Source organism: Ursus arctos, unplaced genomic scaffold (genome assembly GCF_023065955.2).
Source record: "Ursus arctos isolate Adak ecotype North America unplaced genomic scaffold, UrsArc2.0 scaffold_34, whole genome shotgun sequence".
In the NCBI taxonomy this organism is placed as follows: Eukaryota; Metazoa; Chordata; class Mammalia; order Carnivora; family Ursidae; genus Ursus; species Ursus arctos.
The window spans coordinates 25,418,741-25,445,035 of NW_026623030.1; the positions used below are offsets into that span (position 1 = coordinate 25,418,741).

Consider the following 26,295-nt stretch of genomic DNA (forward strand, 5'->3'; position numbering starts at 1 on the left):
CACTTTTTCCTCGCCGTGATGTCGCATTCCTCTGTGGTGCCACCTGGTTTTAATTGTCAAGTGCTTCCTCAGACTCTTGGGCGTGGCTCACATGGTTGCACACGATGGGGAAGGTGCCCTGGGGGGCTTCTGCCTGGGCGGCCGTGGCCCACGTGCATCTCGAATGAAGTTGGCTGAGCGATGAAGCTGAGCTGTGGAAGCCGGGGAAGCCGGGGTCAGTGCCTGGACGGGAGGGGTCCGTGGGGAGAGAGCGAGCCGCCCCGTCATGGCTCCTGGCCTGTTTTACTCCAGGGAGAGCCAGCCTTTCAGGAGCCCTTAAACGCAGGCTGCTTCCTACAGTTCTTCTTTGTATGTGGGGATTATTATTATTTTTTTTTTACCCTTTGATTTAGAAAGAAATAAATTGGAGTTCCAGAGCTTGAAAGGGAGCTCAGAGCTATCAGGGTGCTTATGGAGGTAGTTGTTTGAAATGGGAAGTGTTGGGAGAAGGGAAAAGGAGACGTAGCTGCAGGGGCCAGGACTGCTGCCCCCTACCCCACATTCCACACCCCATGGCGCTCAGTGAGCCCCCCCAGCCCCACCCCGGCAGACCTTCATCAGGCTCCCACCAGGCCGTCACCAGGTCTCCAGGCTGAGGCACTGTCCCTGGACTGTCCGCCATCTTCTGGAGGAATCTCGCCTTGGAAAGGGGAGCTTAGAGACCAGCTCAAAATTGGTCTGGGGGCACATGCTATATAATTGTGTACAGAAATGAAAAAAACGGAATGAAAAAGGTCCAGCAAGCCTTCATCCAAACTCCCCAAGCTAGTGCCCTCCTAATTGTTCTGTTCATTCTCTCCTCTACATATAAATTGTATAATTCAACATTGTTGCCTTATATCTTCATATAATTGGAAGCATGAAAAAACTTATAACAGTTCCCTTAAGGTATAGCATTTTAGAGCCAAATTCCTATTAACGTGTGGCCTTGCTTGAAGGAAAGAAATGTTTCTGAATAAAGGCACTAAGGAAGAAAGTTCAAGTGGGTGTTTTGAGGGGGAGGAGGAGACTGGGGCATGGTACTGCTTCTCTTTGCTTTAATTTTAAAAATCGGCATTATGCTTATATGGTTCAAAAATAGACCCATGATGTACTGTGTGTATGTACAAGGCCCAGCTCTTCTGAGAGGTCTCCTCCGCCCTGTCCCTATTCCTTTAGTTCCCCCGCCTCCAACCCAGGAACTGCTGGGGTTAGTTTCTTGTGTCTCCTTCCAAGTTTCTTTATGAACATACAAATACATCTTCTTTCTCTGCCCTGTTTTTGCCTAAAAGATCGTTCTGTACCCAGTTGCTTGTAGCTTAGTCATCAAAGAGAGACTTCCACATCGTGGTTGCCGGTTGCACTGTTGCTAGTTTTCCTGCTCTCCCGCCCGCTCCTGCCCTCCACGTCCTGCAGTGGCCGCCACCAGCCTGCTCTTCCTGTGGGTCCAAATTGTCAAACTGAAGTCAGCCGAAAGACTTCTTTCTGAAATCTTATTTTCACTTAAAAAGCACAGTCTTTCTGTCCTAAGAGGTCCTTTTTCCCTTTTCCTAATCCCCCCAAATGAGGGACTGTTAAGAATTATTTTTTCGGAGAGTGAGAGCAGCAGTCAGCAGCAGGACCTGGAGGGGCTGGGGCAGGGAGCCTCGGGGCATTCAGCCAGCGCCCCTGAGCCTTCTCATCAGCGAGGGTTGCCACTTGTGCATTTCGGCTTCCATCCTTCCTCTCTCCCTCCCGCTCTGACTCTCCCCCTCTCTCCCTTTCTCTCCTTTTCTCTCCCTCACTCCCCCTTTTTCCCCCCCTCTCCCTCATTCTCTCCCCCCTCCCTTTCCCTCCCCACTTCCTCCCTTCCTTCCTTTCTGTTAAACTTTATTATAGGGCGCCTGGGTAGCGCAGTCGTTAAAGCGTCTGCCTTCGGCTCAGGGCGTGATCCCGGCGTTCCGGGATCGAGTCCCACATCAGGCTCCTCCGCTAGGAGCCTGCTTCTTCCTCTCCCACTCCCCCTGCTGTGTTCCCTCTCTCGCTGGCTGTCTCTCTGTCGAATAAATAAATAAAATCTTTAAAAAAAAAAAAAAAACTTTATTATAAAATGCACATACACAAGAATGTATAAAACAGGTGTGTGAAGTTACAGCATGCATACTTGTATGGCCCCTGCCCAGGGTAAGAGACCCCGGGACCCGGGACGTGCCCCGCTGGCACCAACTGTCCCCAGAGGGAACTTCCTGCTCCCTGGGCTCTGTGTCACTCTTTCTCTTGTGTGTCCTTTTAGTATTGCCTCAGAGGCATGGGTCCCTAAGCACAGTGTTATTTCATTTGGCATCCTTTGAACTTTATATTAAAGATAGAATTGTCTGTACCAGTCTGTGGCCCTGGTTTAAGAAAATCAGTGGTTCTCAGACCAGAGGTGTCAAGAAGAAGGTCTGAATGTTGCTTTCTTATTAATCAAAAGCTGCCTTTTGATTTAAGGTAGGAAATTTGTCCAGTGTCGCCTGTGTCCTCAAGCAGTGGAAGGAAGTTAAAAATGTCTTGTTTTGTTTTGTCTTCAGATTTGGAACTTGGCCACAAATCGTCTCACTTTTCTAAACTCTTTCAAAATGAAAATGTCTGTGATTTTAGGAATTATTCACATGACTTTTGGAGTCATTCTGGGAATATTTAACCACTTGTAAGTACAGATTTTTTTTTTTTTAAGCAGTATTTATAAGCCACGTTTGGTATTCCTTAAACTTTGCTTCTTGAGGGTCGACTGTATGGGTCTCGGAGGCAGCTGGTGCGGCGGTGTGTTGTTTGAGTCTGTGGTGATGATACGGGCCTTTGACTGTTTCAGTGATTCGTAGCAGATACTTACTGAGCGTATAGTACGTGCCGGGCACTGGTCTAGGCTCTGGGGTCAAGTGCTGCTGAAGACGGGGAACAGGTTTTGCCCCCGTGGAGTTTGATGTTCAAGGGAGGGAGGCATGTGACATATAGGTTCAGATTTATTTCCGGAACTAAATTTTTCTTATACTCTTTTTTCATTTTATAAATTAGGAAACTGTTTGTTTACTAGAGCTAGTGTGTGAAGAGGAAGAGGTTGTATTTTCTTCCTCTAACTGGGCCTGATGGTGAAACACCAGCATTTTCACTGTGCTCACATCTGTTTTCTTCATGGATGTGTCTGAGCCCCATACGAGTTACCAGAAGACAGGACGCTCTGCTGAGATAGGCCCTGTCACAAAGAATTGAACAGTAATTTCCTCTTTATTCTTTATCTCAGTCCAAACTGGCTCAGGGTTTGATGGATTCCTTTTTTTCCCTAGGCATTTCCGGAAGAAGTTCAATATTTATTTGGTTTCCGTCCCAGAACTTCTCTTCATGCTGTGCATCTTCGGATACCTTATATTTATGATCGTCTATAAGTGGCTGGTCTATTCGGCAGAAACCTCCAGAGTTGCTCCCAGCATTCTGATTGAATTTATCAACATGTTTTTATTCCCGGCGAGTGAAACAAACGGTCTCTACTCAGGGCAGGTAGGTAATGTTCTTTTCCACTCTTAGGAGCCTAAAGGATGTCCTCCCGAGAGCCTTTGTGTGTTGATCAGTGGGTGATTGAAGGTGCTTTCCGTAGGCCTCCCGGGCATGTAGGGGCTTTCCAATTCTCCGGATGTGATCACAAGAGCTGCCACCCGGGTCTGAACACTGTGCTGAGGGGCTCTGGTCGAGCACTGTAATCCGAACTCTCTGCTACTCAGTGGCCATCAGAACTGCTGGGAAGAAGGTGTATTTCTGGAGGGTTTTCGGGGGCTGGTGAATCCCTCTGTTTTTCTAGTTACTTTATTTTTTATTTATTTATTTTTTAAAAGATTTTATTTATTTATCTGATACGGAGACAGCCAGCGAGAGAGGGAAACAAGCAGGGGGAGTGGGAGAGGAAGAAGCAGGCTCCCAGCGGAGGAGCCCGATGTGGGACTCAATCCCGGAACGCCGGGATCACGCCCTGAGCCGAAGGCAGACTCTTAATGACTGCGCTACCCAGGTGCCCCTCTAGTTACTTTAAAATCAATCTCTGGGACGCCTGGGTGGCTCAGTCGGTTAAGCGTCTGCCTTTGGCTCAGGTCATGATCCTGGGGTCCTAGGATCGAGCCCTGCGTCGGGCTCCTTGCTCAGCGGGGAGCCTGCTTCTCCCTCTGCCTCTGCTGCACCCCTCGCTGTGTATGTGCTCGCGCTCTCTCTCTCTCTCTCTCTCTCCCTATGACAAATAAATAGAATCTTTAAAATCAGTCTCTGACTAAGCCTGGTCATCACGGAACCCGCATCTGGACCACAGCACGCGGGCCCTCTCCCAAACCGGCTTTTCTAGAATTGTGCATTTGTGTCATACCACCCGCATCCGCACTGTGGCATGGTGGCGGAATGTGGGCTCGGGTGACTACTGTGCTTGCCATCCCAGCTCTGTCATATCCTCGAAATGGAACTATGAACACATAACTTGACTCCTCCATGCCTCAGTTCCCTCATCTGTAAAATGGGAGTACAAACAGGACCCAATTTGTAGCAGAGAGTTAATATAATCACATCCTTAGGAAGGTACCTGGCTTGTGCCGGTGCTCGCTCAGTGTGAGCTTGTGTTGCAAGTGTGTCGAGGGTCTCTGTGCTGTGCGGGGCCACAGCGTCCCTCCCAATGGATGCTGCCACCGACGCTGCGTGCCGCGTTCACGGCGTCTGTGCGGGGCCGCAGAAGTCCTCCTGGTCAGTACTGTCACAGCCTGTGTCTTCTCGAGCTGTATGTTCTGCTTTTATTTTTTTTAATCTTTTTGACCCCGCAAAGGGAGCGTTTGGTTTTGTTTCCCACATTCCATGGCCGACTAAGTTCGCAGTCAGATTTAGAGCCCAGCTTGCTGCACCGGGGGCTCCATTGTGAGCTGCATGTGGACGTCCTTTTTGAATTATTCGAGTTTCAACTCTTATTTATTTGTTTTTCCTGTTGGTGGTTTTTTAATTGTATTTCAGTGTTATTTTATTGAGCCTTTATGGAATGACGTAGATGGGATAAATACACAGCAGGGAGGCCAGTGGGGCACAGGTGCCGTGGTCAGAAAGGTCGTGAAGGGAACTACTTTTATACGTCTCCTGTGTGCCTGAAAATGCGCTCCCCGTGATTCTTCCTTCTTAACTCACAGTAGCCCTCGAGGTAGGTGCTGTCATCCCAGTGGCTCAGGGCCGACTTGGTCAGTCAGCTGCCAGTGGGGCCCAGATGTTAACCCAGTCGGCTTGACTGCGCGGCTCTTGACTTCTGATAGGACTCTGCCTGTGGCCCCCACTTGTCTTAGCATTTCGGGGTCTGATGCTAACGTGTACCTACTACTAGCTCATACAGCACGTACGGCTCTGGGAGTCTGTGGGGAACATGGGGACGGCCACAGACGAGAGAGAAGCTGGGACAGTGATGCGTGGTCATTTGTTTTCATAGCCACTTACAGATCCCTTAAAATCGCGTAAACTGCAGCGGCTTTGTAAGTGTGAACCTGCTTTGCTCTCGATTTATTTTTCGGTAACTGTAAATATCCCTACTTTTTAAAGAGGAGAATGTTTTTAGTTTTGTTCTGAATCCTCTTTTAGTATTTTTCTCATGTAGAAGTGAATCCACTTAACTACGTGCTCACGTTCAAGTAATCTTTATAATGATAATTACAAAAACCAGAACAAGAACGTAAAAAAATGAAGAGTTTGTGTTTGTATTCGCCCTCTTACAGTATTTTCAGAAAATTATTAGCTGGAGTTTGACTCTGCTTAGAATTTTCTTACTCATTCCTTACAGATCTGAACTGAATGATACTCACCCACTCTGTCAGTAGTGTTACTCATTGGTTCTAGAATTCAACTAGGAGTTTAGGAAAAGATCCACCAGCAGACAGAATTTGGCTTGTGTTTACCTTCTGTTCCTTGTTACTGTGAAGAAGGGGACATTGTCCTTGGTCTTCACTCACTCAGTGCACCAGTGACTCTGTTCGCACGTCTTCGCATCCTGACTGCCTTCCTCCCCTCTGTGCCCGCAGGAGCACGTGCAGAGACTGCTGCTGGTCGTCACAGCGCTGTCTGTCCCCGTTCTGTTCCTGGGAAAACCACTCTTCTTGCTGTGGCTGCACAATGGACGCAGTTGCTTCGGAGTGAGCAGGGTAAGCACGAGTTTGCATGTGTGTTTGTGGGGGGCGAGCGGAGTCTGGGTTTAGTTGTGCAGAGAGGAGTCAGGAAAACACCTTTCAGAGGGTCTGGGGTCCTGACTCAGAGCCGAAGCCTCTGCTGTCACCTGTGCTGCGGGAGCTCCTGCTGCGGGCCTGTGCGAGCCGCTCCCGCCCCAGTGGGCAGCGAACCTGCTGCGGGTTGCGGCGAAATCCTGCGGCGCGGTTGTCATTGTTAAAGCCTTTTTGTGCCTTATTCTTGATTTCTTTTTCTTAAAGTGTTTTTTTTTTTTTTTCCAATTTAAATAGTATTACTAACTTCCAGAAAGCATGGAACGTAGAGAAAGCGGTGCCCTCTTCTGTCCCTCCGTGATAACCAGGGTCACCATTTTGTTAGATGGCTTTCTACACTTGTTTTCTCGTGTGTCTGCTTTCTCATTTTTTTCTTTAAAAAATCATCGTGATAAAATAGACATAGCACGTGTTTCCATTATAACTATGTTGAGTGTCCAGTTCGCGGGCACGAGGCACATTCACATGGCCGTGCAGCCGCCACCACCGTCCGTCTCCGGCACCGTTTCATCCTCCCCACCCGAGACCCTGTCCCCAGGGAACACTGACTCCCCAGCCTCCCCCCCGCACCTCTTGCAGCCACCACTCTACCTTCTGTTGCTGAGTTCGACTCCTCCAGGCACCTCATATGCACGGACTCACACAGCATTTGTCCTTTTGTGCCTGGCTTGTTTCACTGAGCACCGTGGCCTCTGGCCTCATCCATGTCACAGGAGGTGTCGGAATTTTCTTCCTTTTAAAGGCTCAGTCATATTCCGTTGCGTGGCGAGACCACGTTCTGCTTATTGGTTCATCCATCAGTGGATGCTTGCGTTGTTTCTACCTTTTAGCTCTTGTGAGTAATGCCGCTGTGAACACGGGTCTGTGAAAGTCTGTTCGGGTCCTTGCCGGCCGTTCTGTTGGATACGTACCCGGAAATGGAGTTGTTGGGTCCCATAGTCAGTCTGTGTTTAATTTTTCGAGGCCCCACCACGCTGTTCTCCACAGTGGCCGCCCCATTGTACATCCTACCAGCAGTGCACAGAGTTCCAGTTCCTCCACGCCCTAATCGATACTCATTATTTTTTAAATAATAGCCGTCTTAATAGGTATGATGTGCTCATGTTCTTGTAAACAGCTTTTTAATTTGATTTTTTTGATTTCAAGTTTTTATTTAAATTCTAGTTAATGAACACATATGGTAAAATTGGTTTCAGGAGTAGAATTCAGTGATTCATCACTTCCATACAACAACCAGTGCTCCCCACGATGGGAGCCCTCCTTAATGCCCATCCCCCATCCAGCCCATCACCCCCCCTCCCTCCACCAAACCTCAGTTTGTTCTCTGTCGTTACGAGTCTCCGAACAACTTTTTTATTCTCCAGGAGCTGAATCATTAAGGGAAATGAAGGGGCTCTGACTTTGGATTTGTCGCGTCCTCATGATTTTAAAGGCACTAACTGCATTCTTCTGGTTGTTGTTAGAGTGGTTACACACTTATAAGGAAAGACAGCGAGGAAGAAGTTTCTCTGCTGGGAAGCCAAGACATAGAAGAAGGAAATAACCGAATGGAAGATGGATGTAGAGAAATGACATGTGAAGAGGTAATCTTCTCTGTTGCTATTGATAACATTAGATAAGAAGCCAAGCTCTTCGGGCGCCTGGCTGGCTTAGTCGGTAGATCTCAGATGGTGACTTCGAGGCCCACATTGGCGTAGAGTTTACTTAAAAAAACAAAAAACAAAAATAAGCCCTACATCAAAAACTAATGATGTACTATACAGTGGCTAACTGAACATAATAAAAAATTTAATTAAATAAATGAAAAAAAGAAAAAAAGAAACCAAGCTTTCATAGAGGTAATCACCATGAGAACGATAATAATCATCTTAAAAAAAAAACAACCAAACCCCAAACACCTGTCACACAAAGCTTCCCAGATGCTGCTTTGGTCATCTGTTTGTCAGAAGGGTTCTCATTTCGTTTTTTCAACTTTGCAGTGGGATTTGCAGTGTTAACCTTACGTGCTGTCATATGAAGTGACTTAAGATGCTATGAGCATTGATCTCAGGAGATTCTTGTCTCAGAACTTTGTCATGGTTGTAAGGAGGAGGAGACTTGCTTCACACTGGCTGCAAGGGGAGTCTACGACTGGCTCACATTAGGACAGGAGCTGTGTGAGCTCCAGGATGATTGGTTTCTGGGTCTCCAATCCCAAGAAGTCTGGGTTGGTTTTTCTTTGCAAGTTTGTTTTCTGTTCTGAAGCTAGTTGGCCCCACGATTTTGGAACCTTGGCCACAGCTAGGCCTGAGCTTATTTTCTTCCGTCTTTTGGTCGGAGAGAAAAGCACTCTCGGCTGATTGTTATATTAGGAAGAATCCCAAGGAAGTACTGGGATTGCCTGGCTGGGGTCACTTGCCATCTCCAGACCAACAACTGCTCTAGTTAGTAGTCTGCATGGGCCGCCATAACCACAGACCGAGGTCTTAAACAACAGAAACCGAAAGCCAGAAGTCCAGGTTCAAGATGTTGGCAGGGCTGGTTTCTCCCAAGGCCGCCTTTCTTGGGTTGTGGATGGCTGCCTTCTCAGTGTGTCCTCGCAGGGCCTTGTCCTCTGTGGGCATGCGTCTCTTCTTATAAAGACACCCACCCTTATGATCTCTCTTCACCTTAATGACTCCCTATCTCCAAGCACAGTCACTGGGGCTTAGGGCTGCAACAATGAATTTGGAGGGGGACACAGGTCAGCCCATGACAGCTGTGGCTGGGGGGTTGGGGTAAATGGTGGAAGAAGCAGATTCCCTCCGAAGAAGGGAGGCACAGTGCTGGGCAGACACAACTGAGCCATTTCTGCTACCCTGGTCTGCTTCATGTTCTTGGAAACTTTATTTGGTCATCTGATAAAGGCTACACAAAGTTTCTTATAATGAACATTTTGTAATTATTACATAATTTAGTGTTTTAATTTGGGACGACTAATGGTTCAGAGGATCATAAAAAAAGACCAAGAAGCAGAGCTGGAAAGAGTCTTTCCCAGGGTCGTACAGCCTTTTCACCATCAGGGGCCTTTTTCACAGTTTCTCTTTGTCAGGCTTGCATTTCTCTCTGACATGCGCATTTAGCCAGAGTCTAGCTCCTGAGTCACATTGGGCTGTGAGGACAGTTCCAGTCCAGGTGCCACATGGGAAACTGAGGCGGGGGGAGCCGCTCTGTAGGTCATAGAGCTGGTCTGTGGTAGAGCTGTGAGTAGAGCTCAGATCTTTGAGTCATTGTTCTCATGTTCTAGCGTGTTCTCCCCAATGTCCCAGAGGCCACTTCCCTCACCAAGAGCGAGGGAGTGAAAGTGGAACACATGGGTAACTTGTGGGAGCATGCGGGCAATATCCGAACCTAACACAGGTTGTGTGATCTCTCCCAGTTTAACTTTGGAGAAATATTAATGACCCAAGTGATTCATTCCATCGAGTACTGTCTGGGATGCATCTCCAACACCGCTTCATACCTGAGGCTCTGGGCTCTCAGTTTGGCTCACGCACGTAAGTTTTCACTTAGACCCTCAGTTCCCAAACTCTATGCTGAGACACCCCGCAGTGCCACAGTGAGCCCCAGGGATGCTCTGTGGGACATTCCACATTTCGGAGGGAAGCACAGAACCATCTTTCAGATGCTGTGCAAACTAGCGTTGTGTGGGGACAGAGCCAAGCCGACCCTGGTTTGGGTCAAGCTCTCTCATTGGGAGGCAGGCCTCGGATGTCTCTGGCATGCCTCAGCTTCCTCAGGGTGATGATGAGCAGGGGCTGGTTAACTTTTACACGAGAAGCAGATGACATCTGGATTATGTAGGTGTGTACGTTATTTCGTGGATAATCAGAATTGTCAGAAGGAAACCTGGACCCACTAGCTGATTGCAGTGACTCGGTGAGTGTAAACAGAAGTGGACTCTGCTCACTGCCTCCCCTGCAGAGTTGTCTGACGTCCTGTGGACCATGCTGGTGCGCGTGGGCCTCCGAGTAGACACCACTTACGGAGTCTTGCTGCTGCTACCGGTTATCGCCCTCTTTGCAGTTTTGACAATTTTCATCCTTTTGATCATGGAAGGCCTTTCTGCATTTCTTCACGCCATACGCCTCCACTGGTGAGTTGGAAATTTAGCTTTGAAACGGTTATTTAAAAAAAAAAGAACCCCTCCCCACATGTATGTATCTAGCCCCACACAAGTCTGGCACTCAATTTGGACTGGTTCTTGCCTTCCCAACACTGGGATCTAGATTCAGATCCCCTGAATTAAAATTGTATATTGTTTCAGAAATATTATCACTGACAAGTAGAAGCTAGTTTATGCTTGCTGAATAACTATGTAATTCATTTGGGGTCTGAAAGATTACTTTATCTTATTGTAAAATAAGATAAAATTCTTACATATTTCTTAATGGTTTCTAGTATATGTCAGCTTATTTGTCTGTGTGTGAAGGTACCAGGGTGGAGAGAGGCGTGTCTGTGTGGAGTGGGTGAGGTGACGTGATGGGTTTGTGTTTCCATTGCACACCGAGAAAGGCGACATGGGGCAGGATGTGTGCGTGTGTGGATTTTATTTAAGTAAAAACATTTGTGCCAAGAGAGAATGTACGGCACAGAAACTTTTTTTGGTTTTGTTTTTTATACATGCTGTTTTAAGAAATGTAGGAAATGTTATTCACAATCTTTTATTAATAAACTGAATTTTATTTATTTATTTCTTTTTAGGGTAGAATTTCAGAACAAGTTCTACGTTGGTGCAGGCACCAAATTTGTTCCTTTCTCATTCAGACTACTTTCGTCGAAGTTCAGTGACGACGTGGCCTGATCACATTGCCGTATCTAATAAGCTGTCAAATTTATGGAGAATTATCATGTTACAGAATTTCACTTACGTCAGATTTACAATAGGAAAAACTCCGTCTTCATTGATTGCCTTATGATATAGCCAAATAATTCTGTAAGATATACCTCTTCCTCATGTTAAATATTTTGTAAAGTTTGTCAATTTCAGATATATAAATTTCTTTCAGTTTTTACGATGAGCAGATATAAGTTAAGGTCAGAAGTTATGTTAAAGTTATTTTTAAAAATATAGGCTTGGGGGAGAGAAGTGGTTTTGAATGGCTAATTGAAAATGGTCTTACTCAGTTCCTTTTCACCTTATTAAAAAAAAAAACAAAGAGTTATTCTGTAGCTTGGCGTTGTCAGATAATATTTTTCCAACAGGTGAAGTTAAGTATAGTTTTTTAAAAAATTTAATGACGGATAATCAAAAGATTAACATTCTGCTTGATTAAAAGTATGTAAACTTTTTTTTTTATTGTATGCTATCTAGAACTGCAAGTAGGGGATTGTTTCTACAATTTTGTCTTGTTTTAATAATTGGGGAAAATGAGATAAAATAACGTACAACAGATGGTTATCCCACTTGTATATTTTTAAAAATATTCTTATTCTGTTATCCTTATATAAAACCGATTATGATAATTGTATGTTTGAAAGATAAACTGTATACTGAGCCTTAAAACCCAGTGTGACTGTACAAGATACAATATGGATGTGATTTGAACTTAGAGACAAGCTTGGCTGATGTTACTGATGTTACTGGACCAAAAGGGGTTTATACTGAGTGAAGGGAAGAGAAAAAGTAGTATTTTGTATATTTTTATAACAAAATATAAATTAAGATATTTTACCATGAAGAGATTGCACCTGTCCTTGAGAACAGTATAATTATAATTTTTTACTTTCAGACTAATTCTAAATAAAGGTCTGATAAAGGTATTTAGAGTTAATTTAAACTTTGAAACACTATTCGGATCAATTGAAAATTGTTATAATCTTTAGCTTAAATTCATCTATTCATTTGACATTTAGTTTTGAATGAATTTGGGTCAGTCCTACTGAACATTTTAATCTGTGCAGACAGTCCCTGAATTAACAGTGGTTTGATTTAATGAATTTTGAATTAATGATGGTATGAAAGCGATACACATACTTGGGATTTTGAACCTAGATCTTGTCCCCGGCTCACGATCCGCGGTCCCATCCTCTCCTGTGATGCTGGGCAGCGGCCGCCGCTCCGCGTCAGCCACGCGATCACGAGGGTCACAGACGCCACCCGCACCCTCACGGCCGAGCCTCCTGTCACTGTCAGCGCAGTCGTCAGGGAATTACATGAGACAGTCAGCACTCCCGTACAGAACAGGCTCTGTGGTTTTGTGCAACGGGAGGCTCGCGTCCGTGCTCTGAGCACGCTGACGTGGGCCGGGCTAGGCCGTGGCGGCGCCAGGTCAGGTGTGTTGAATGCATTTTCAACTTAGTAAGTCGAAGGAGATCTATATTCTTGTAAATTATGTTCATTTTTCGTATTTTACTATAATTGATTTTAGATAATTATTTTCAAAAAGAAATCTGCAGTTCTCACTTTCTTAAACATTTTGAGGAATGCACACGAAAAGGCCCGTTTGTCACTATACTCCTCCACCTGGCTGGTGGCAGAGTTTGGAATTTTCACTCCAAGCTGAGCTATGGTAGCCCTGAATCTAAGTGAATCTTCTCAGGTAATGTCAAGACCCGTTTGCCGAGAGGCATGAGCTGCGCACGCGGACGTAATTGTGACTCCGCCCTTAAAGCTGTCTAAGTGCAGTAACCTCTCCTTTCCGCTCCTGTGAGCTGTTACCCAAAGCCAGTTCGGAGTGGCTGGGTTTTGTCCCTCCTACTACAGAATCAAACCTGAAACGATGCCATGAGACTCTGGGAAGTGATTCTGCTGTCAGGGTTCAGGTTCCCTGGAAAGGTGTAATGTTGGGTGGACACTTCTGCTGGGGGAATACGAAATCTCCCTACTGCCGCCGAGGTTGCAGACGTGTCCCCCACCAGCTGGCGTCTTTACTGCTTTACTCCAAGGCGCTGGGGTAAGAAAATGGTAACTAATTCATCCCTAGGAAACTCCTCACCGTTAACTGATTAGTAAATAAGAGACATGTGGTGTCTGCCGGGAGGTTTTAGGGCCTCTCTGGTAACTTGTCACGGCCCAGTTTGTAATTCCAAGTAACACCTCTTATCAGGGTATAGAACAGGGAGGGAAGAGTCATTTTTTAATTGAAACCTAGGTAGTAGTTATGTAGTCTACATAATTACACAAAAAAAATGTGTTAGTCCTAACTTCTGTGAAAGAACTCTCTAGAAGTAGAGTTTGATGGTGTCTTTTAGGCACCAGGAGACTTTTTTTTTTTCCTAAAGCTATAGGTTCCAATGTCATGTTACCAGAGTGGTTGCTGTGCTTTGTTTTTAAGCTGTTTGGTAAAACTATTACACCTACAATTTTCAAGACAGACTTCATTCCCTTAATAGCAAATATCCAGAGGAAAAATGGTCAGTTGTCTGGATGATGCTAATACCTGTTTATTTTCCTAAAGAGGACATGTCGTGATAAATGGCATGATGGCCACATTTTCCAGTTTTCATTCAGGTGTTCACTCTGTGTGTTAATGGAGTCCTAAAATAAAAATCCAAGGAATGTCTTCAGGAAACAATTTGATTTCATCCTGCAGGGGTAAGGAATGTCCTCATGGTGCCATAATTGTAATCAGTTAAGGAGCTCAAAGGGTGTGCTGATGATCACGGTGAGTTTTCCGGTCACCGCAGACTGGACTTTGAAAAGACTCACCTTTCACCGAATGCCACTCTCCTCGTTTCTGCAGTGGATATTTTATAAAAACATTCTGTTCTCAGTTTTCAGTCTGCTGTAGTTTAATAAGCCATAGAATATAGCATAGGAAATTACGATGGTTATGAGTTAAATATTCAGACATTTTAGGGCCTGATTCATTTTGGAAAACAAAAACAAAACTTCTATAACTGTTCTGCAGTCTGCATTTAAAAACAGTAAATTTCTTCATTAAAATTTTAAAGCCAAATTTGCTTGCATGCCATCTGGTATATCTCTGGTAAGGTTACTAAGAAACGTTAATTCAGGATGATGAAAATAAGGCAGTTCCAAGTAATAGTTTTCCATCAGCCAGGTCATTGATACTGAGCTTTGGTTTAGAATTTTAAGAAATACTTTGAACATTCCACTTGTTCCTTGATGGGAAAATCCAACAGGAAGGCTAAGTTCTTAGGATCAGCCTTTTGTCATCTAGAGACTCAACTCCACGAGGGGGAAATCACAGTCACTAATTTAAAGCTCCACAAATGCACGAAAGGACAATTTTGCATCTTCCTATCAGTATTGAACTTCCTTTTACTAATGAAAAATAAATCTATTTTCTAAAACATGGGTGTTTTGCTTTATTATACCCCAGCTTGGCGGGAAAGCCAAAGCAGTTGGCCTCTTCCCTGATCCCAAATGCCAGAAGTCACTTGTCCCTTCTTGGGTCTCCCTCTTCCCCGATCCCGTGTGCAAGGAGGAACCTGCCCCTTCTTGGAACTCTTTGAGAGGTATTTGCTTTTCTGAGGCCCTTTGATCCAGTGGCTGGGGGCTCCCACTGTTAGACTCTGCCCCTGCCAACTCCGAGACTGTAACCTTGCCTCGTCCGTCACCTCGCTGGCCTCGGCCTCCTTAGGGGCACCGGGGGTGGGACGCTCGCCCTGGGTGGAGAGGATCCCAGGAGGCGCCCCCGAGGTCCGCAGTCGGCTGCCCCCGGCAAAGGCGCTCCGGCGGCCCCTGACCAGCCTCGTCTCTCTGCGCGTCCCGCCAGCGAGCATGCTGCCGCGCTGCTCCGCTCGGTTCTCCCGGGGCAAGGGCGGGCCCGGGTCCGGACAGGCCTCGGCGCCACCCCCCTGGGCTCCCGGTCTGCCCCGCTGCAAGCGCGGGGGCGGAGGCGGGCGCGCCCGGTGGCCGTTGCCGGGGCGTCCGTTGCAACGGACGCCGCCGGTCGCAACGGACGCCGCCGGTCGCTGGGCTCCTGGGGCGCCATCCGACGCTGCGCGGCGCCATGGACGACCTGCGGGTGCTGTGGATGCGCGACCGCGTCTACGCGGCCTTCCGCATCACAGACCCCCAGCTCTTCGAGGAGCTGCTGAACCGCAACGACGGCGAGGGCGAGGAACTCATCCTGCACTTCCTCAACCAGATCAGTGATGAGGAAGGCGCCTCGACGCTCTTCTTCTACCGAAAGGTGGTGCCAGAAGAGGTGGAGGTGGAGATCGGTGAGCCTCCCCGACGCGACTCGGACTCCAGCAGTTCGGCGGTTGCTTTCCGAGCTGCGTACACTGCTCAGCTCAGTTTCCCCCAGCTGGATGTCTCCGTTCTTTGTAGAAGCAGATTTCAGTTCCCGGGTTCATTCCTGGACTCTCGAAAGGGTGCTCGGGGGTCTGCCTTGGACCGTGACCTGGTTCTGTGCTGTCTCTGACTCGCTTCCCCGTTCTCTCCCTCCTTTCTGGCTCTTCTCCACCGTCACCACATCATGAGAATGCCAGCGCGTCCCCTGCTGAACATCCTGTCCCTAGAGACCCAAAGATGCTGATCCCGGAGGCACCAGAACGGTGTTGGGTTCTGGACAGAGGTGGGGAGGGGTCTTCCTTCCCAGCTCCGTGGCTCACATTGTCACTCTCTGCTTATTAAGACACTTGGGCAGTTTTATTGGATACTTTATGGGGCTCTGGTCTGTTCACAGGACCTGGAGTGCAGCCAGTGCGTGCCCCTTCATCCCTCTTTTCTTTCTGACTCTGTGCCTGCCCCCAGCCAAGACTTCTCTCTGCTCCCAGTTAAACATTATATGAATAGAGACAAGTAGATGCTGGTGTGGGTGGTGGTAGGAAAGAGGGGTGTCTGCAACTAGCAGCAGTCAGCCCAAGACACTGTTCTAGTAGGTAAGTGTGTATTTCTTGAAATAACAAAAGGAATCAGGCTGTATATGTCATGTAATGACTCCCTTAAATTTTGAAAAATGACACTAAGTATTACTGAAGGGCATCCTCTTAAAAAATTCACATGACATAGAATATATAAAGCAAAAAGTGAAAAAGCAAGCCTTCACTATCCCTTAAGTCCTACTCCCATTCCTATAGGCAACCACTGTTGTTAGTTTTCGTGTATCCTGCCGGATCTTTCCCTGAATCAATCAATCAATCATCAATATCTTCTCTATATAATAATAGTTTTTAAATCAGTTGTACTATATATATTATTTTGTGACTTGTCTCCCTCAAATACATCTTGACAATTTTTCATGTCAATGCCTATAAATCTACCTAACTTTATAGGTTTAAATACAGTGATACACCATATTTTATTTAGCCATCCCCTAATGAATGAACACTTATTTACTTTCCATAGTATTTTTTCACGAGCAAGGTAACAATGCACACCCATCCTTGCACACTGTGTATTTCTGTGGAAGAGGTTTATAAAAGCAGAATTGCTCGTTTCCTAGGTGTGTGCGTTTACACGACAGACAGGCTGCCAAACTGCTCTGGAGAGAGGCCCGGCCTATCCACACCCAACAGTGGCCAGGTGCCTGTTAGCCAACAGTCCTGCCAACACTGAATACCGTCAGTCTTTTTAATATGGGCCAGTCCCATAGATGAAAGGGGGCTGCACTTGCTTAATCCATAGTAATAGATTCTTTTTTTTAAAAAAAAAGATTTGATTTTATTTATTCGACAGAGATAGAGACAGCCAGCGAGAGAGGGAAACAAGCAGGGGGAGTGGGAGAGGAAGAAGCAGGCTCATAGCGGAGGAGCCTGATATGGGGCTCGATCCCAGAATGCCGGGATCACGCCCTGAGCCGAAGGCAGACGCTTAACTGCTGTGCCACCCAGGCGCCCCACACAGTAATAGATTCTTTTTAATTTTCAAAAAGAATTATTTTAGAAAGGTAAGGGCAGTGGGGGAGGGGGAGAGAGAATCCTGAAGCAGATTCCCTGCTGAGTGTGGGGCTCCACCTGGACCCTGGGATCATGACCTCAGCCGAAGGCAGATGCTTAAAGACTGAGTCACCCAGGTGCCCCCTATATTACATTTTAAATAATAATTAGTGGAGTTGAGTTGTCTGGGGTAACTGGAACGTTTCGGGGTGACTGTGTTGGTTCATAAATTGGCTCCAGTACAGTCCAGTTGGGCAGGGAAGGAGGAGCAAGGAGGCAGAAGGTTCCAGACGGGCAGGTGGCCCGTCTAACAAGCCCGTGGAACTCGCACGCGAGGCGGGTCTTAACGCGAGAGGAGCAGGCCTCCCCCGCCCGCCCGTCAGCGTCCAGGGTGAGCGGCGGGTCGCCGGCGGTCAGTGCAGCGGCCCGGCCTCACCCAAGGGCGGGAGGGCGAGAGGCTCCCGTGTCCTCGCCCCGACCTCCCCGGGGGAGCAGTGGCCTCAGGTGCCTCGTGCGGCGGGACAGCCACGTGTTCCTTTTTTTCTTCCATGCTCCCGGCGGTCAAGAGGGCGACGTGCCGGCGGCGACCGAGGAGGAACGCAAGGAGGAGGAGGAGGAGGACGGTCAGGAAGTCGAGTCGGGGGGTGAGTCCGGCGAGGGCTGGGGCGGCTCCGCGCGAGGAGGGGTACGGAGCGCGGTGCTGGCTGTCGCGGGGCGCACCGAGCGACCGCACACCGCGCTGGGCCCTGGGCCTCGGTGGGCGGGGCGGGGCGGGCAGGTTCCCGGGGGCACCGGCCTTGCCCCTCCGGCCCGGGCCTCGCTTGGCTGGCCCGCGCGTCCCTCCGCGTCTGCCTCTGTGGGTCCGAGAATCTTGCTGTCCTGACTCTTGCAAAGGCGGCAGTCACCGGATTTGGGGGGTGCCCTCTCCATGACCTCCTCGTTTACATCCGCAAAGACCCTCTTTCCAAATAGAGTCCCCTTCCGAGGGTCCCGGCGGCGTGACTTCTGGGCGTGCACTTTTCCACCCAGTAGAATCCAGGACGCGGCCCCCCCCGCCCCCAGTCCTGTGCAAGCGGCGTCTGGCCTCCTTCCCGTTGTGCAAACCCCACGCGCCCTTTCTTTTGGCCGATCTGCGGCACGAGCAGAGGAGGTCCCTGCCCGGTGTGGGAAAGGCCTGAGCGGGAGAAGTTGCTCTGAATACACCTGAGTGGGCCTCGCGTTGCCGAGTCCCTGCAGCCTGTGTCCCCCCTCGTGAAGCCGCGGCTTTGGCGTCGCCCTTTGGCCCAGTTCTCCTGCTGCCGGTTCTTTGCTCCTCTCCTCTCCTTTCTTTTTTTCTTTTTTTTTTCTGTCGAGTGATTTCATTTTATTTCTGGTGTATTTCTACTATTTATCTAACTGAGCTTTCTTTTTGTCCTCTATTGAAACCATTGTTGCATGTGTTTTTAGAAATTTTATGAAGTTTTTAGACTTTTAATTTCAGTAAACAGTGTTATATTAGCGTCAGGTGTACATACGGTGATTCAGCACCTCCGTCCACCACCTGTGCTCCTTGGGACATGTGCCCTCCTTCCTCACTATCTATTTCCCCCATCTCTGCACCAGCCTCCCCTCTGATACCCATCAGCAAGTTCTCTATAGTTAAGGGTCTGTTTCTCGGTTTGTCTCCCCCCCCGCCCGTTGTTTCTTAAATTCCACATGTGAGTGAAATCATATAGTATTTGTCTTTCTCTGACTTATTTCACTTAGCATTCTACTCTCTGGCTCCATCCGCTTTGTTGCAAATGGCAAAATTTAATTCTTTTTTAATGGCCGAGTAATATTCCATTGTATATATACACATCATCTTTCTCCATCTGTCAATGGACACTTAGGCTGTGTCCATAATTTAGTTATAAATACTGTAAACCTAGGAGTGCACATATCCTTTTGAATTCATGTTCTCATATTCTTGGGGTAAATACCCAGTAGTACAATTGCTGGATTGTAGGGTAGTTCTTTTTTTTTTTTTTTTTTAATTTAAAATCAATTAATGTATTGGTTTCAGAGGTGGAGGTCAGTGATTCACCAGTTGCATACAACACCCAGTGCTCATTACATCACGTGCCCTCCTTATGGCCCATCACCCTGTTACCCCCGCCCCCTCCCCTCTAGCAACCCTCAGTTTGTTTCCTAGAGTTAAGAGTCTCTTACGGTTTGTCTCTCTGACTTATTTTTACCATTTTGAGGAATCTCCATTCTGTTTTCCAGAGGGGCTGCACCAGTTTGCATTCCCACCCGCAGGGCACGAGGGTTCCTTTTTCTCCACCTCCTCGCCAACACCTGTTTTTGATTGTGGCCATTGTGACAGGTGCAAGGTGATAGCTCGCTGTGGCTTTGATTTGCATTTCCCTGGTGCTGAGTGATGTTGAGCGTCTTTTCATATGTCTGTTGGCCCTCTGTATCGGGGACGGCGGTTCTTAGCCAGGGGAGACTTGGGCCCCCATGGAGCATTGGGTATGTCTGGAGACGCTTTGGTTGTCACCCTTGGAGGGCGGGTGCTGCCGGCATCTGGAGGGTAGAGGCCAGGGATGCCGCAGAACATCCTAAAACACACAGAATAGTGCCTGCGACAAAGAATGATTCAGCCCCAAACGCCAGTAGGGCTGAGACGGAGAGAGCCGTGCTCCAGACCCTGCACGTCCCCAGCAGAGCTAAATGGCTCCCTGTGCCACACTTATCCCATGATTCACCTGCCCTCATAGGAAGCAGAAGCTGTAGGTTAAACACCTCACTTTGACGAGATACTGAATATTTGAAAATCCGAGGGAAAGGGGTTTTTTGGTGATGTGCTGTCTCTGCTAGTCCTCCTTTCCAGAAGTGTTTGTTTTTAACCACAATGTCGTCCCCTCCGTGGGGCAGATCACAGGGAGAGGACTGTGGGGTCACAGACACGGGCTGCCCGTTCATTCTCGGGAAGGCTAGCTAGGTTGGGCTTTGGTAAGACAGACGGTGGGGGACGAGGGTCACAGCCAACTTCCCGCGAGGCTCCACGAAGACACACCAATCCACGGAAAGACTTCGTGGAAGGAGGCTGCTTGCAGAGAAAGGTCAGGGAGGTCTTCTCGACAAAGCAAGTTAACGTTACTTCCAAGTGGATATTTAAGTGTATTTTTTTCTTTTTTTTGTGGTAAAATATGCACAACCTAAAACTTAACCATTTGAACCAAGTCTAGGAGCACAGCTGCGCCCATTCAGTGTATTTGCAAGTGTGTTTTTGGCTACAGGCTGTTACTCGTGCTCTAATCACATTTGTACTGCTGGCCACCGACTGTTTCCTCGCTGGTCGCTGTGCCAGGCGCCGAACCACACCCCCAGCGACTCCTCCAGAGTCTGGTCGCTAGATGTTCTTGTCCCCGTTTTTTGGATGAGAAAACCAAGAGTAGACCAGTATGTCCCCACACACTGATTTGATTCCAAAGTCACCCTGGTGTTGCGTCGGGCCTTTTGCAGCAAGAGCTGAACTGTTTGGGGAAAATCTCTCCCTTCTCTGTGATCACTGGGTTCATCAGTAACTCCCAGGGCTCTGACCGACCGGCTCTGAGGTTTCCAGGTCTCTATGGGTCACAGTAGACTTGAGAGATACACATTCATGTTATTTAGATTTCTTTTCATCCCCCACAAATTTCTCTATGAAAATAGAATAAATGCTAATATGTGAGCTATCATTCTCATCCTAATAAAACTCCCTTTAAAGTGAAAACCTCAGAGAAATCCCGCTTTGCACATCGTAGCTGGGACATTCACACACGTGTGCGCACACACGCATACACGTTAAATTTCCGGCTGAGAACCCACCTGGCAGAAATACAAAGAACTTTCATCATTATAATGTACACCAAGGCTCTGATAGGATTCATTTGTGAAGAGCGTATGTGTAGCTTTTCGATAACCTGTCTGTTGAATGAAATACACTTGTACAAGGTACAGGTCTGGTCTTGATGGTAGGAAATCTTTTCTGATTATTTCAGTTTGCACACTGAATAATGTTTTGCAGCTAAGAATTTGCAGATGAACGATTCCATAAATCAGCCTATAATCGGTGTAGAGAACGAGGAAGTGGACAAAGAGAGCGTAGAAGACGTACCCGTCAAGGTATGCTTGGCTTTCTCCTGCTTGGTGGGGTAATGGGAATTCCCTCCCCTCCGAGGAGTCTGCGTCACTGACAACTCATACAGGGAACATGTTGGGGACAGAGATGATGGAATCCTGTGTTGGGAGTCCTCGCAGCTACCCTCAAATTGAATGATTCGCTAGGATGACTCACAGGACCCAGAAGAACTCTTATACTCGTGATTATAGTTGATTTCAGTGAGAGGATGCAGAGTAGAGTCAACAAAGAAAAAGGAACGTATGGCAGAGTCTGGGAGAAAAAGGGGCCCAAGCTCCTGGTAGGGCGGCCTGGACGTGCTGTTTCTCCCAGCAAGTATGTGCGAGAACACATAGGAAGTCAGGGAAGCTCACCCAAGGCGTCCCGAGTTTTTACCGGGGCCTCCAGGCAGACAAACTGGCATTCACCACCCGCCACGTTGCTAGTATAAAGTACCTGGCATGACCCAAGGCCCCAGGTGTACAAAGACACATCAGATAGGCTATTCCAAACACAGAGATGAAGGGCCAGCTTGGAAACCCTTGGAACACGCAGAGTTTGGACACCCCAGGCCTGCTGAGTTTACCTTTTACTTCACAAATCCCAGAGGTGGAGCTTGAAGCCAGGACGTAAGCATCTAGCCTGGCCTGTGCTAAACGACGTTGCTCTGCTCTGCTCCACGAATATACCTCACCCCCGAAACCAAATTCGAGCCCGTGTGTTGCAACTCACCGTCTCGGAAAACTCTTTCTGGACTTTTCCCAGGTCGAGTGTGGCTGCATCGGCCAGTTAATAGAGTCAGGCTGAACGTTCAAGTCTGGGTGCGTTGTCGTGTGTGCGAGTGTGTGTGTGTGTGTGTATGTATGCGTGTGGTCTGCTAGGGCCCGTCGTCAGCGGGGGAGTTCAGGAGGCACAGAGAGGAGGGCTCGGGGCGCCTGAATGCTGGCTTGTCTGGGTGAGTGGGTATCTCTAAGCCTGATGGTTTTTTTTTGTCCCCCACGTTTCAGAGAACCGTTAAGCACATTGTGGATAAGACCTATCTCAATGTGCTATGTACTCCCGTCCCTGAGGAGTTTCTGGACCAGAATGTGGTGTATTTTCTCAGAAATACAAAAGGTATATTTCTAGTCTGTGTGCATGAGTGTGGGTGTGTATGCACCTGGGTGTGTACCTGTGAGATTCTTAATTTTTACACTTTCTTGAGAATACAGCTCCCCCCCCTCCCAGGACAGCCAATCATCATTACTTGTGGGTTCCATTTTGTGAATTCACCTACTCGCTCACATGTTTTCATAACCCCCAAATCAATCCTTGCCATGCCTTGAGGTCATTTGTGGACATGCACAGCATAGGCAAATATTTGATTTTTTTTTTAAAGATTTTATTTGTAAGTCCTCTGTACGCCCAACGTGGGGCTTGAACTCACGACGCTGAGATTGAGCGTTGCGTGTTTCGGCGATGGAGCCAGCCGGGCGCCCCTTAGTGGGAATCATTTGAGTCGCTGAACGTGCGTGTTCCTGGCTGAGGGTGGACTGTCCTTATTGTGATCTCTGTAGTGCCACGGTCTTCATGTTTTTGGTGATTTCACTGTTGAAAATGGCCTCGAGCGTAGTCCGGTGTTCCAGAGCACGAGAAGGCTGTGATGTTTCCGACAGACGAGACCGGTGTATCAGAGAAGCTTGGCTCAGCTGTGAGTTATAGCGTTGGCTGAGTTCAATGTCAATGAATCGACCGTGTACGTTAAATAAGTTGTCTTTAAATGGAAACACAAAGCCAGGTTATGTGTTGATGGCTGATGAAAATGTGACCAGAGGCTGCTGGAGCCTAACCCCGTGTGTCCTGTGGAGCAGTGGCTCGGTGTTCGCTAATTCCTTGTTCAGGGTGACTTCACGGAGCAGAACGACCAGGAATAATGAGAACAACTGTACAAGTATATTCTTAGTTCTAGTGTAACAGTGAAAGGGAGAGAGATACCAAACGATGTGGCCCTGAGCTGTGCCCTTCCTCCTGCCTTATTCAGTTCAGGCTGACTCCCCGCTCTTCCGGCCTGGGTTTTCCCCCATTTCTTCTGCCTTTACCTCCATGGAAGCTGTGCATAGCTATGTTTTCGGACTCGCCGTAAATTCCAGAACAAACATTATGTGGGTTTCTTTTTCCTCTTTTGAACTTGGATGGCGTTTTGGGTGCCCAAGCCGTGAACCAAGCAGCTGTGGCGTCCCCTCGGGCTTTATTACTGTTCGCCCTTGTCATCTTTGTGTCTCTGCGGTCGTCTTTCATTGAGGTCAGGCTCTTTCTTTCACGTTCTGGGTCCTTCTATACTTTCAAGTTTGAGTAAAGAAGAGTTTGATCTAGAGCAGTGTAGTGAGGAGAGAATGAAGTCTACACAGATGTGGGTCCGAAGCCAGTGAGATCGCTGCCTTGGTTGATATACGTTGAGTTTGTTTTGTTTCCCAGTGAGGTCGAGGGAAGGGCCCAACGGACCTTCCAAATGTCTCCTGGGCTCATTGATGTTTGGTCGGGCGGAGTAAAGACCTGGAAAACAAAACCTGGCTCAGGGGTAGGCTGTCACCAAATCTGTCTTTAAAAATATTCGTGACTCAGAAGGGACTCTGGCGGTGAACTGGAGAGGCGTTGCTGGGAGTGGGGACCCAGGCAAAGCAAGGAGCCTAGCGAACAGTTCCAGAAAACATGACTGTGTCTATCTGCTGGTCCGGGTAGGTCTGTGGCGCTGCTGGTGGGAGCCTGCGGACCCCAGCACGTCATGCTTACCTCCGTGTCTCATGGGCCGGGGGGTTCGTCTGAATAGACCTCAGCATCATTTTGAGCTCGTGCCTGGAACATTCCTAGGTAACTACTTGGGAAGAAGGAGCAGGTTCCCAGACACTTGCGAGAGTTACCTGCCTGCCACCTCCCCACGCAGCTCACACTCTGAATCTGTTCTCACGCAGAGATGATCTCCGAGGCTACGGACATGAAGGAAGCCATGGAAACCATGCCCGAGGTGCTGCAGTACGGCATTGTCAATGCTAACGTGCTTCCCTTCCTGAAGAATGTCATATGTCAGGTAACTAAGATTCAGGCTGTCTGGTTCGTTTACTCCACATATAAGGAATGTTCAGCCGCTCTTACGTCCCAGGTGCCGTCAGGGGCCTCGACGGTAGAGCGGCGAGTGGAGAACGGCACGGACTGGATCTCTGCTCTAGGAGCTGATACTGGGGGAAAGACACAAGACCCAGATTCCTAAGCTGGAAAATATCAGGCGGTAACAAGTGGCAGGAGTTCAATAATCCCTAGTAATATGATAGAAACGGACTCTGTGCGTGTGCACGCATTTGTGTGTGCAGGGAGTGGTGGTAAGGGATGGCCTCATGGGGAGGTGATGTCTGATAGTGGAAAAAAAAAAACCCTCATGAACAGACTAATTCCACTAATAAGTTCCTAGGGAAGTGTAATAGGGTGGGGCTGAGGGGGTCAGGAAAGACCCCTCTGAGATTGTGGCATTGAATTGAGACCTGAATTATGTGGAGGTGTCAGACACGTGAAGCTCTGGGGCAAGAACATCCTGGGCAGAGAAGGTAGTATGTGCAAAGGTCCTGAGGCATGAGCAGACATAGCCTGGTCCAGGAACAGAAGAAGGGCCAGTGTGGCTGGAGAGAAGTGGGGAAGGTTGGAAAGGTGGGTTGGTTCAGCAGGGGAATGACATGATCTGGTTTGCATCATTCCTCTGGCTGTTGTGTGAAACTTATATCATGGGAGTGGGGGTGGGGGGTTGGGACAAAAGCTGAAGGGAAGAGTAGACCAGTAGGAGGCTGTGGGAGAGTCTGTGAAGGGGGATGGTGGTCTAGATTGGAGTTCAATCAGGGGAGGGAGTGGGAGGCAGGCAGCGTCAAGAATATGTTTTACTGGGGAGGGGACATGTCGAACATCACCGTGAGTGTGCGGTCAGCAGAATCCAGACTGCGAAACTGCAGGTCAGAAGTTCTGGGCTCTTCAGTCAGTGGGACGTATCCGTACTTTGTCTTAAATCACGAACCCCAGTTTCAGAAGAAAAGGCAAAACTGTACACCAAAACCCAAACTCAACCAACCAACCCATGGGCATTTTTTTTTCATCATTTTTATGTGGGTGAAGCTTTGTTATTATATTCAAGTGACTTCATAAATGCGTGCTTCTGTCCTCAGCTAAATGTCAAAAGGACTGTGTCCTCAGACCTTCCTTTATTTTAGATTTTTAATCTCTGTGCCCCACATGGGGCTCGAACTCGCAACCCCGAGATCAAGAGTCGCACGCTCTATGGACTGAGCCAGCCAGGCGCCCCCAGACCCTCCTTTATTTTAACCCTGCCGTGAACTAGCCTGGCACCGAGCGGACTCGCTAACCCTGCTGCTTTTCTTGTTTGTGCCGGAGTTTCGAACCCAGCCGCCTTGTGGCCGGTGGCAGCCGGAGAAATGCTGTCACCTCGGGCTTGGGTCACATTCTTACCATGGGATCATTTTACGTCACATATCGTTTCTCTCTCTCTAGGTTCGGGGCTCTGGGCTTGAGCAGTTTCCGCTTTGTAATCCAGTCTGTGCCTCGTCTGATAGAATATTCGACGCCAGAGGCAGTGAGTGCATGATCCTGAATGCACTACTGTGTGGTTTGTTTTAGGTTTTCATGCCGGCTCTGTCCTTCAATCAGCACAAGGACACCTCCGTGGGATTCACGCCTGCAGACATCTCTGAACCATCTGAGTACAAAGTTGATCTACCCAGCGTGCCTGGGGAAGCGTATCACAGCATTCAGTTGATACGGGATGAATTTTTAATGAACATGCAGAAATTTGCAGATAGTATTCAAAGAACAATTCAGCAACTTGAAGGTAAGGCTTCATTTCCCTCGTGTTGAGGGAAGCATGATGGGTTTCCCTTAAGAAGGCAATTTCAGAGTCCAGGAGTCTTTTGTTTTCATTTATAAATCATTCTTTCTTCCCTGCTCACCATACGAGCGACCCTGAGCTGGGAAGAAGACCCAAAGAGGAATGACGGAATCCTTGTCCCCAAGGATCTTATAATCTGGCAGACAAGGAACCATGGCCAAATGGGAGCTTGGGGAAGATATTAGGGC

The 26,295-nt window shown here is 48.0% G+C and overlaps 2 protein-coding genes across 3 annotated transcripts in view; both read left to right on the top strand.

Annotated features, from left to right (window-relative positions):
- ATP6V0A2 (ATPase H+ transporting V0 subunit a2) overlaps positions 1-14,528 on the top strand; it is a 40,522-nt gene extending 25,994 nt beyond the window's left edge. For both annotated transcript variants that reach the window (XM_057305909.1, XM_026514722.4), the window contains 7 exons: positions 2,568-2,686; positions 3,321-3,531; positions 6,057-6,176; positions 7,715-7,834; positions 9,649-9,766; positions 10,194-10,365; positions 10,974-14,528. In XM_057305909.1, the coding sequence (XP_057161892.1) occupies positions 2,568-2,686; positions 3,321-3,531; positions 6,057-6,176; positions 7,715-7,834; positions 9,649-9,766; positions 10,194-10,365; positions 10,974-11,073 (960 nt within the window). In that variant the 3' untranslated portion in view covers positions 11,074-14,528. The remainder of the gene's footprint in view (positions 1-2,567; positions 2,687-3,320; positions 3,532-6,056; positions 6,177-7,714; positions 7,835-9,648; positions 9,767-10,193; positions 10,366-10,973) is intronic.
- A 662-nt stretch (positions 14,529-15,190) lies between these two features.
- Positions 15,191-26,295, top strand: part of DNAH10 (dynein axonemal heavy chain 10) — a 125,212-nt gene continuing 114,107 nt past the window's right edge. Inside the window, exons 1-7 of the mRNA XM_048221355.2 lie at positions 15,191-15,404; positions 17,630-17,711; positions 18,562-18,569; positions 21,097-21,194; positions 22,197-22,305; positions 24,138-24,253; positions 25,840-26,050. Coding sequence (XP_048077312.1) covers positions 15,191-15,404; positions 17,630-17,711; positions 18,562-18,569; positions 21,097-21,194; positions 22,197-22,305; positions 24,138-24,253; positions 25,840-26,050 — 838 coding nt within the window. The remainder of the gene's footprint in view (positions 15,405-17,629; positions 17,712-18,561; positions 18,570-21,096; positions 21,195-22,196; positions 22,306-24,137; positions 24,254-25,839; positions 26,051-26,295) is intronic.